Source organism: Astatotilapia calliptera, unplaced genomic scaffold (genome assembly GCF_900246225.1).
Source record: "Astatotilapia calliptera unplaced genomic scaffold, fAstCal1.2 U_scaffold_2, whole genome shotgun sequence".
NCBI lineage: Eukaryota > Metazoa > Chordata > Actinopteri > Cichliformes > Cichlidae > Astatotilapia > Astatotilapia calliptera.
This window is the reverse complement of record NW_020535729.1, coordinates 918345-929986: the sequence shown is the minus strand read 5'-3', so window position 1 is coordinate 929986 and position 11642 is coordinate 918345. Positions and strand designations below refer to the sequence as shown.

Genomic DNA, 11642 nt, shown 5'->3' with positions numbered 1-11642 from the left:
GCCTTCTGCAGCTCTGCTGTTCGGCTCTTCTCAGAGGTCAGCATTCTTTTGCTCACCCTCCCTTTTCCTCCGGGCTTAATGCGCGTCTCGTCACAGCTCTGTCAGCTGACGCAGTCTGGGAATTTCCCCCGTGTAGTGAAACGGGCTTTAGGTTTAGTGCTCTCCGTCTCTGCTGCATGAGATCGCTTTTTTGCAGCACTGTTGACATCCTCCAGTTGTTGTTGTGAGTCCAGCTGCTGTGGCCTTCAGGGGTCAAAGGGTCAAAGATAGTCACGGAGAGGGCAACGATGGTAGAGGGGAGGGTAGGAGTGCAGGTCAGCTTCGGCTTTCAGAAAAAACAAAAACAAAACAAAACAGGCGAACAGGAAAATGATGTTGTGCTGGCTGTGTTGTGTTGGCTGTATTATCCCCCCTTTTTTGTTTTTTCTCACCATATAATCAACTTATAACCCCCCAAGTTGACAGGACAACACAGGTACGTGTTAAAATTCTTAAGATCCTGTTTAGAAACCTAAAAAGGAATTTTCTACCATTCAGTAGTCATTTGTCTTAAACAATCAACAAAAACATGTCCCAATTCGACCCTTTTAACCACTAAATTTGTCGTGTCCTCACTTAATCATCAGACCAGTGCCTTTGTCTTTTGACGTTACGTTGTTGTCTTGCAACCCAGAGAGTTTATTTGTCAGTTATGTATAAACTATATCCTTTAAAAACAGGCGTATGTTAAGTGTCGCTACTTTAACCTTGCATGTACATGCACATGTATGTAAGCTGTTTCTTCATTGCATGTGTGGGTGCGTCTGTATATAGAATAGAATAGAATAGAATTCCACTTTATTGTCATTGCACATGCACAGGTACGAGGCAACGAAATGCAGTGTATGGGTTAATTTAACTTCTTCTCAAATGAGGCATTTCTCTAACACGCACATGTGTCTGTTCCTCACACTTCTCCTACCTTTATCTGGTTGTGTGTGGTTTTATTTGTTTCAGTCATTTACCAGGAACATCTTTTCCTTTTTTCCATGTCTTCCGCCAGAGGTTAACACTGGTGAGATTCAGGGACACAGCACCCAGAGCAGTTCAGCGAGGAAAAACCTGCCTAAAACTACATTCTCTCTTTTTTTTTCCGGGAGGGGTGGGGACAACTCTGGTGTCCAGCCGTGAATTTTTAGCCAAAGCTTGGCCTGTCTTCTGCTGCCGTACTCAGGTTTCCAGGTTAAGAAAAAACACCTGTATGAGGACACTAAACATACATTTAGTATTTGTATAAACATAACTGCCTAAATTATTGAACTGAACCAAGGATCAGTTGAAGACCTTATAAATCCTGCTTCATTTCCCGTATTTATCACTCACTCCTAGTCTTGAGGAGGGTAGATTTAACTCTTTACTAACTTTAAACCCCACAAGTAAAAATTTCATATGTTCTTGACTGCAAACACAAAAACTGCTTGATGTTATTACTAATCATTTTCCTCCACAACACTCCAAATCCTGTTCTCTCTTGTGTCCAGCAGGGGAATAAGGTGACCTCTACTCTCACTGCTTCCCCAGTCAGAGACAATATCTCACTCACACTTCCACACTTTATTGTTTTCCCTTTTTCTTGACTATTATTATTTCACAGAAAATCAACTGACCTACTTCTCCTTCCTCTTCTGTCATGCAGAAAGTCACACACACACAGCACTCGGCCCCCACCTTGTCTTTCTCTCACAGACACACCTACACACACACACACTCTAATCGTCCTTTCACAACAAAACTTCACAAACGTCCACTGCAACAGTTTTAAGCACGCAAAGCCAGCGAAAATTCACTCTCACATTCACTTCCCTAACAACTACAAAGTTTTCACATAGAAAAATAATCCAGACAATCTACCATGCACCGTTTTCCCTCCTTATACGAGAGACTCAACCAACTTTTAAAAGCTTTATTTACACAACATCAAATGAAGCACAGATCTCTGCCTTTTCCAGGTAGAGAAGAAATACAACCCAACTAAAAAATCTCCCAGCAATCACACAAAGTTCTCAAATTTTGTCAAGATATTTATCCCCGCACTCCTACCTTACGGGAGTTTTACACAAGGGATCATTACTCTTTGAATTCTATTAAACCATAGTCACATTAGGAAATCACAAACACAAGACTACAAGGTTTAGTTTATTTAATATACTGAAATCTTTTAACCATACTTCTGAGACCCCCTTTCACCCAACAAAGAGAAGCTCAGAAGGACCGAAATGGAGAAATAGGGAGATGAAACCAAGGGCCGCAGCTGTACACACACACACTCCGCTCGTACTCGCGCGCGTGTGCCCGCTACCGCGCAGCACCACACAACCCCTCCTTTCTCCTAAGGAGAACTACACACACACACTCTCCTCTTCTCTAACAGCAAGAGAAGAGAAAGGCGTTTTCGTTTTTTCACACTCTGGATCCACACAGAAGAAATTCAACAACACAAGACAGTTTATACAATTTACACTTTTAAATGCACACACACACACGGGTAATTTATATACAATATACACCCGGGCCCGTATAAACATAAAGCCACCGCATGCCAGAACCACTTCTCTCGTTTATTTCTCTAGCGGTGTTCCTATACTTTAGACTAATTTAAAAGCATCTATAGCCCAGGGCCGCGCCCTTGCTGATCAATTACACGTCTCAAGTACGCCGCCTTGAAAAACGGTCAAATTACTAAATTCTACTTAATTTATAACCGCTTCCCGCAGCTGGCAGGGAGCTCCACGTCCGGCGCTGGTACCAAACCCACGCCTTCAGCTATACTTAAAACTCACAAGGCAGCCACGTTAAAAGGTCACGGCCGGGTCCGCGACCCTGTCGATCAAAAAATGCAGTATAAGACAGTCACCCATTGATTGTCTAGCCTTTTAACCGAGGGTCCCAAGTCCTTGGCGGAAGGCCAACTCCGGGCTAGAACCTAACCACGCGTCCGCGATCAGGGGTCAGCGCCACCTGCTGAACGAACTGCATTCATAGGAGACCGCGTCTCCAGTCCTAAATAAATTTACTTGTTTTAAAAGCCTCACGGTGAGCTCTCAGCCCCCCCGTTTAATTATCTGAAGCCCAAAACCGCGTTTTTGCTACCCAATCAAAACCAAATTATCCCTACACTACCGATTGACTGGCTGGCATGCCCAGTCAACCCACATTTAAACCTCTTAAACCGTATTTATTTGTTTCCCCACACCTTAAACCGTATTAACTTAAACACATAACTTCTTAACTCAAAATTCACCCCCAAAATAAACAGCAATGAATTTAGTCAGACTACTATGCCCTATTTTAAAACTAATTACACAAGATCACTATGGACCAACGCCAGAAGCCCAGACTGAGTGAATATTATTTAATTAAATTTAGTTTTAACTTCCAATATAGCGCCTTTGGATAAAAATCAACAGGTGGCACTCACCTTTTCTTATGTCGCCTGGCGTCACTCAGATAAGCTGCTGGCCTCCGCCCCTGTTTGTCACCCACACGATAGCTGCAAGCTCCCTTCCCCCCCAACCGGAGTTTCGGCACCAAGTTGTTACGTCTGGTTCAGTTTGGGTAAGAAGGAAAAACAGCCGAGTCCGTGTAGGTGACAAACATAGTGATTTTATTACATACTTCTAAGACAGAAGCATGGGAAGACAAGCGTACAGCCACAGATCTCCAAAGAGTGGACAGCTCCCCGTCCTTATGTAACCCATGATGACATCACACAGTTAGACCTTACTGGAAATGATAACAGTCTCCCCATAGTCCAAAGTTCTCCTTATACAAACATCAGATGATACTTTAGAGAAAACCAAGTGTGTGACATGTCATGTTGTGCAGTTCGGTGAGCCTGTGTGTCCAACTAGAGAATGTCCTGACATGACCTCCCTGTGTAAATAAGGGTGAACGTGCGTGTTTACATAACTCTCTATGTGCATGTTCTGATGTAGGCCTGCAAATGAATTAGAACAAGGTCCTGCTAGACCCTCCAGTTATGGACGGTGAATCCAATGCTGTGGATACCATTTGAGACTTGAGTACAATGATGATAACCTGCATACATTAATCTTTACTCAGATTACCATAGATATAAAACAAAGATTATACTGTCATCAGATTCCACAATGGTAAATGATTAATGATTGATATTTCTAATTATAACTGTGATCATAAAAATACAAAATAAAATATCTCCTGGTCACAAGGGGTATTTATTATTTTCTTCTTTTTTTTTTGGGTTGTATGGAAAGCCCCAAACGCAATTTCATTGTTCTTGACAATGACAATAAATAAATAAATACTAAGAGAAAGGTCAGATGAGGTTTGCATCAAAAAGTAGCAGGAAAGAAAAACATCAGGTAAGATACTTCCCAGAAGTGACTCTGGGAAGTACCTTTTTATAACCATCATGGTTTGTCATTAAGAAAGTGAAAGTATAAGATCTGATCAGTCTATATAAGACCAACTTTGTTCCATTCAACAGTTTCCCTTGATCTTTGCCTCTGCAGCTGCATCACAATACAGGTAAGAATTATTTACCATGTATGTTATCAGGTTAAAAATGAGCCTTAGTGATTCGTACCAGTTCATTTTTATTGTGTTTTCTTACTTTTCTCATTGCTCAGGAGTTTGGAAATCCCACTCTAGTGAGTGGAAAGTTCAGTCTGCAGACCATGTGCTGTAAAATCATTGCCACTACACTTTAAGTCTTACTCTCTAAAATGTTGCATTTTTCCCTCCTTCCCTTAATGAATGTATTGTAGAAGGCAACATTTGTGCAACGACTGTGGTTTTACGTTTAAGCTTTAAACTCATTTAGTTTAAGTTTATAATTATTTTATAAACTTTTTCTTTTTTTGGGTGTGGGCACCTGATCATTGAAATATTTGTGTGTTACTGATTGATATTAACTTTATCTTTACTTCTTCAGTTTTAGCAATGGGAGGTCGCTCTTCTTCTCCTACACGTAAGTAGTATATAGTGAAGAAATTGTTCTCTGTTGCAGAATAAGGCAAGAGCTGCATATTAGAATGCAATTTTAGTCTTTGTTGCACAGTTATATTCCCACTGCAAAAAAATCAGAAATATTAATGGAAACTGAAATTGTATTTTACTTTCTCTATGTTTTACTTTGTAACATCTCCAGCTCCACCACGTCTTCCTAGTAAGTTATATCATAAATTTAACAACATAAATTCTACAATTAATTTGCACATACCTGTCTAATGCGTGTTTCATGTTGTTTGTTTTTATTTTCTAGCACCTCCACCTTCTCCTAGTAAGTTTCATTTTAGAACATTGGTTACTGTTATTTGCAGATTATTTTGAACAAAACTGATTTCTCCTGTTTACAAATAGAGTTCATCTTTTTTACGTTCTAAAATGCTTTTCAATTCAATTTTCAGCTTTGAAAACTCCGTGGAGACAAGTATCTTGGGGGTAAATCTACAGTTTCCAGTCTTGTGAACAGGACTGAGAATATCAGTTGCTGACTTAGACCAATTTTCTTCTGTTTAACTCTAACTACTGCAATACATTTGGAAGGCTGTACTAATAAGTAATTAAAAAAAATTGGTTCCCTTCACCGACCATTTTATTTTATGAAAAATGCAAAAGAGATGTTTGATTTTCTCACATGAACAGAAAAGCTTATCAGATGTTGCAAACATTGCTCAGCCAACCACAGCCCTATTATTGTTAGCCACATCTCATACACAATTTCTATACGTGCATTTTAAGTTAATAATGTGTCTTTCGCTGGGTCTGCTGAAGTGCCTTAAGCATTCTTTGATCTTACACTGGATGTTAATGCTCTTGTTAAAAATGTAATATACAAAAATGTAGTTCAAACATGCAGTTTTTCCTCAGGATGAATTACTGTGGCTTCCGTAATCATCTAACTTTTTTCATATAGCTCCATCATGAGGTCAAAATTTAACTTGCATTGGAAAACTGACGATTTTTACTATCCCTTATGTCCCATTCAGAAAATGTTATCATGCTTTTCTGATAACAGGCATTATCAAACGTCACAGAAAACATCCCATAACTAGCATTTTCCTGATTGAACAGCTGTGTTTAAAAAGCAGCCTCACAGAGCTGTTAGAATGTTTTAACCTCATCAGTCATGTTAAAACTACATCTACAATATATTAAACTTTTTTAACCCCATTTTACAGGAACCAGGCAGATCTGCAGTATGTGAAGAATTTTCAACTTCAAAATGACCAAGTGACACATGTCAGAGTTTTGCTCTATGGCCCAGTCGGTGCCGGGAAGTCCAGCTTCATCAATTCTGTCAGCAATGTCTTACGGAGAAGAATAACCTGTCCAGCTTTGACCAACGCAACAAATGAGGAGGAAGGAAGTTTCACCAAAAAAGTAACTTCCTTTTAGTTACACTGACTCGATGTATGGAAATTTAACAAGTAAAACTGTAACATATGGTAAAATATTAGCCTACACACCATGTTAAAGATTTAATAAGTAATTAAAACTTTTACATCATGTTCAAAACAAATCGTATCTCCTTCCAAGTTGTTTGTAAACTTTTGTCATTCAGTATGAAACCCACAACATTAAGAAAGACACAGGGCAGTTTTACCCATTTGTCTTCAATGACCTGATGGGTTTGGAAGAAGGGAGTGGACGAGGAGTGAGAGTGGAAGACATCAAACTGGCCATGATGGGACATGTGAAGGAGGGTTATAAGGTACAATCATCAAACTGTGAACTTTGTTTATTCTTTAAGTAAAACTCTCAAATTTTCTTCAAGTTATTTTGTGAGAGAAAAAGTAAATCATATATTGATTAATTTATTGAAGGTTTTTTTTTTTTAAAAAATACAGATTTGCACAGTCTTCTTTCATTCATGTTGTTAATGAGATTCTTGTTATACTATACAATGAGTGTGGGTTCACTGGATCTTTGTAACATATTGCAGTTAAACCCTGCTTCTCCATTGTCCACTTCTGATTCTGGCTACAACCCTTCACCTTCTCCAGAGGACAGAGTTCATGTTCTGGTTTGTGTCCACACTGGTAACGCAACAGAAATTAACAGCTCAGTGTTACAGAAGATGAAAATCATCAGAGAGGCAGCCAGTGACTTGGGTAAGAGGGGATTAAGTGTGTAACAGACTTACAGTGCATTTAAAGAACATCTTGGCTATTTATTCTAACACTTTACTTGTAAAAGAAAACAAATACATGTGCATGAAAAACACAGCTGAAGTTCTGCATTAGACTTGTTTGTCTTAAAACATCTGATAAGAGAAGTTTTATAACTATACCTGGTTAAATATGGACGGTCTCTGCTGGAAGACATTTCACTGAATGATTCACAGGCTTTTGAGTGGTATTTGTTCATATTGTATGCATAGTCAAAGTTCTTGTCAAGTTAACCCCAGACTTATCAGAAAATATCTCATATTGCAGGTATTCCCCAGTTAGCTGTTCTTACCAAATTTGATGAGGCCTGTCCTGAAACTGACAAGGACCTGAAGAATGTGTACAAAAGCAAGCTCGTGAAGAGAAAGGTGAATTTTGGCTGGAAAAAATTAACATTACAACAATACTGGCTGGGTAAATGAAACATTGCAAACCTGAACTCAGATCTTACAGTAATTCATTTGTTTCTGTAAAAACCAGATGGGAGATCTGAGCTCAAAACTGGGGATCCCGCTTAACTTCATCCTTCCTGTGAAGAACTACAGTGAAGAAACAGAACTGAATGACGATGTTGACACTTTGATCCTGAGCGCAGTGAGAATGATGATTGACCTGGGAGAAGACTTCATTGACTCTAAATTATAAACTGACATACACAGTGATGTAATACACTCGATGAATAATACATAATCCCAGTAGAATAAGAGTCACTTTTTCCACACAGGGTGACGTTAATTACCAGTGTTGAGGCCAGTGGTAAAACATATGTTCTTATATGACCATAGTCAATGTAGTTGAATTATGTTAACAGCTGTAGGACATATATTATCCTTTAGGTTAGATGGTGTGCTGTGTATGTAGTTTAGTTCTCATTGTACTCTTGAGTTAAAAGAACATATTCATTTATTAGTTTATTAGATAAATGTGCATCACTCTGTATCCTTGATCTGCTGTGAATGTCTTACACTGTTTTCTTGACATGCTTTATTGTTGAATCATAAAAAGAAGGTTGTAAAGCAGGAGACTTGGTGTCTAGGGAGAAGAGATAAACCACATTCCGTACCCCCACCTTCCTTAAAACAGAAAGACAGGGAGCAAAGGTCAGGAGACAGTCTTGCTAAGAATTAGAAAAACATGTGAAGAGGTAGCTTTTATGACTAGGTGGGGGTCGTCAGAAGCTATAAAAGGCTGTGAGATTCGCCACCATTTTGAGACATGCGGCCGAACCTCTGACCGGCATCTCTCCCGTCCGGACGCTTAATGCTCTGTATTGTTGAATTGTATGGAAATAAATGATTGTTGATTGAGCATTTATACACCGAGTACTGTCCTTCCTTCAGCCCAAAGATTAAAAGGATTGGGTGATTTCAACACCAGATAAAATAAAAATCATGAAAGTTGTTACGGAAAGCTGATATAATTGAGTGTGATTAATATGAAAAGAAACACAAGTTTCATCTCTCTCTTTTCCTTTTTTTAATATCGACTAACATCACAGAAATATATCGAAGAACATCTATAATCAAATAAAATAAAGCTGTCATTATCTTTGCAGATGAATTTCACACATGCACTCCAGCAATGAGCTTGTGTAGCCATCACCCAGCTCTGCATGTTAGAATGCAAATGTGCACTGAAGAATAAATAAATGTCCCATACATTTGCATTAAACCTTGAAAAAGTACAGGCCAGGGTTCGGGCAGGGCTCTGGCTGAGGGCCCTGCCCAAAGGGACACCCTTAGGTTAACCCAGGGCTGGGCAATCTCAGTCCACGAGGGCTGGTGTCCCATCATTTTTATAGTGGCAACCCTCCCTATGAGTGATATGGGTAGACATTTCCACCTAGCCAGATCACCTTCTACTTTCCTTAAAAGTGGGATATGGTTTAATTTAGTTAGATCTGCAAGCTTGGGAGAAACATTAATACCTAAATATTTTATATTTCCCAATTGCAGTGGTGTAGAAGAGGAATTACGGAAGGAACAATTAATCGGAAGGACTGTAGATTTTGACCAGTTAATTGAGTAGTCTGATATTCTTCCAAAAGAGTTTATCAATTCAATCACCCCAGAGATATTGGTTTGTGAGTTCTGGAGAAAGAGTAACACATCATCTGCATAAAGGCTGATTTTATGCTCCACGTTCTTGCATTTTATGCCCTTAATTACTGAATTCTGTCTAATTGCTGCTGCTAGTGGTTAAATAAAAATTGCAAACAGTGAAGGGGAGAGTGGGCATCCCTTCCTGGTGCCCCTCAGGAGACAGAAGCTGGAGGATGTCTGGTCATTTGTTCTAACACAAGCTGTTGGGGAATTATATAATATTTTTAACCAGTTTATGAAAGAGGATCCAAAACCAAATTTGTGTAAAGTTGCAAATAGAAATTTCCAGTTAACTCTGTCAAATGCTTTTTCTGCATCTAAAGAGAATATTGTAGTTTCTAGGTTTTTACTGTATGAGTAGTCTATCAAATTAAGTAATCTACGTGTATTGTTGATGAGTGCCTACCTTTTATGAAACCAGTTTGGTCAGGATGAATTAAGAGGGGCGTTATTTTCTCCAGTCTCTTTGAGAGAGCTTTGCAGATTATTTTAAGGTCTACATTTATAAGGGATATTGGACGATAGCTTGAGGGATATACAGGGTCTTTGCCTGGTTTTAGCAGGAGATTAATGTTTGCAGAATTCATATTTGATGGAAGTCTGCCCTTTTCTTTGATTTCCAACAGCGTTCTGTAAAAAACTGGTGCTAGAATCGTCCAGAATTCTTTGTAGAATTCTGCAGGAAAGCCGTCTGGACCTGGAGCCTTATTATTGGGCATACTTATCAGGGCTTCCTGGAGTTCACCTGGTGTCAGCGGCGAATCCAGTGCCATTGCTTGAGTGTCTAATAATTTTGCAAGAGTTATGTTGTCTAAAAACTAATCAATTTCCTTTTTAGATGGGTTTATTTGTGGTGAGTACAATCTTTTATACAAATCCCTGAAAATGTTGCTTATTTGTTTCGGGTCATATACTGTGTTCCCAGATGAATATTGGGAAAGTTACTCAGCAGCATGAGGTGGGATTACTGGTACCTTTAAAGGGGGACCTGGGAAAGCCCTTGGGGCTTTTTCCTGCTGTCTGTCCGTTGGGGTTGGTCGCAACCAATGATCCCTCTAAGCTGCGCGCGAGCGCAATTGCACACTGCTGTCACAGTCTCTGCGCACAGAAAATCTGCGTTGTGCACAAAAACAAAATCTAACCTGAATTGAACTTAAAATTAAAACTTTAACAATTCTGTTTTGCAATGTTAGTCAGTAAGTGACTGGCTGCTAGTGATGTGCGGATCGATCCTGAAATATCGATTCCTCCGATACCAATCATTTATGTTCTAGAATCGATTCTCACATTAAAATGTCGATATTTTAGTAATTTAGAGTAAATTTGTAGTTTATCATTAACAGGAACACAGTGGAAAGAAACTATAACATTTGGATTGTCTACATTCAAAGGAACTACTTCCTCTTCTGCCTTTCATACAGGGAGTGCAGAATTATTAGGCAAATGAGTATTTTGTCCACATCATCCTCTTCATGCATGTTGTCTTACTCCAAGCTGTATAGGCTCGAAAGCCTACTACCAATTAAGCATATTAGGTGATGTGCATCTCTGTAATGAGAAGGGGTGTGGTCTAATGACATCAACACCCTATATCAGGTGTGCATAATTATTAGGCAACGTCCTTTCCTTTGGCAAAATGGGTCAAAAGAAGGACTTGACAGGCTCAGAAAAGTCAAAAATAGTGAGATATCTTGCAGAGGGATGCAGCAGTCTCAAAATTGCAAAGCTTCTGAAGCGTGATCATCGAACAATTAAGCGTTTCATTCAAAATAGTCAACAGGGTCGCAATAAGTGTGTGGAAAAACCAAGGCGCAAAATAACTGCCCATGAACTGAGAAAAGTCAAACATGCAGCTGCCAAGATGCCACTTGCCACCAGTTTGGCCATATTTCAGAGCTGCAACATCACTGGAGTGCCCAAAAGCACAAGGTGTGCAATACTCAGAGACATGGCCAAGGTAAGAAAGGCTGAAAGACGACCACCACTGAACAAGACACACAAGCTGAAACGTCAAGACTGGGCCAAGAAATATCTCAAGACTGGTTTTTCTAAGGTTTTATGGACTGATGAAATGAGAGTGAGTCTTGATGGGCCAGATGGATGGGCCCGTGGCTGGATTGGTAAAGGGCAGAGAGCTCCAGTCCGACTCAGACGCCAGCAAGGTGGAGGTGGAGTACTGGTTTGGGCTGGTATCATCAAAGATGAGCTTGTGGGGCCTTTTCGGGTTGAGGATGGAGTCAAGCTCAACTCCCAGTCCTACTGCAAGTTTCTGGAAGACACCTTCTTCAAGCAGTGGTACAGGAAGAAGTCTGCATCCTTCAAGAAAAACATGATTTTCATGCAGGAC

At 39.6% G+C, this 11642-nt stretch overlaps 1 protein-coding gene across 2 annotated transcripts; it reads left to right on the top strand.

The window, feature by feature from the left end:
* The first annotated feature begins 4923 nt into the window (after positions 1–4923).
* Positions 4924–8146, top strand: LOC113017764 (interferon-induced protein 44-like). 2 transcript variants are annotated; one of them, XM_026160879.1, is made up of 9 exons: positions 4924–4990; positions 5162–5188; positions 5285–5302; positions 5430–5463; positions 6204–6405; positions 6587–6736; positions 6968–7136; positions 7461–7561; positions 7674–8146. In XM_026160879.1, the coding sequence occupies exons 1-9, from the start codon at positions 4963–4965 to the stop codon at positions 7836–7838; spliced, it is 894 nt and encodes a 297-aa protein (XP_026016664.1). In that variant the 5' UTR covers positions 4924–4962; the 3' UTR covers positions 7839–8146. The 2 variants fall into 2 exon arrangements, with proteins under 2 accessions (XP_026016664.1, XP_026016665.1); XM_026160880.1 differs by having other exon boundaries at positions 4935–4990; positions 5171–5188.
* The last annotated feature ends 3496 nt before the right edge of the window (positions 8147–11642 follow it).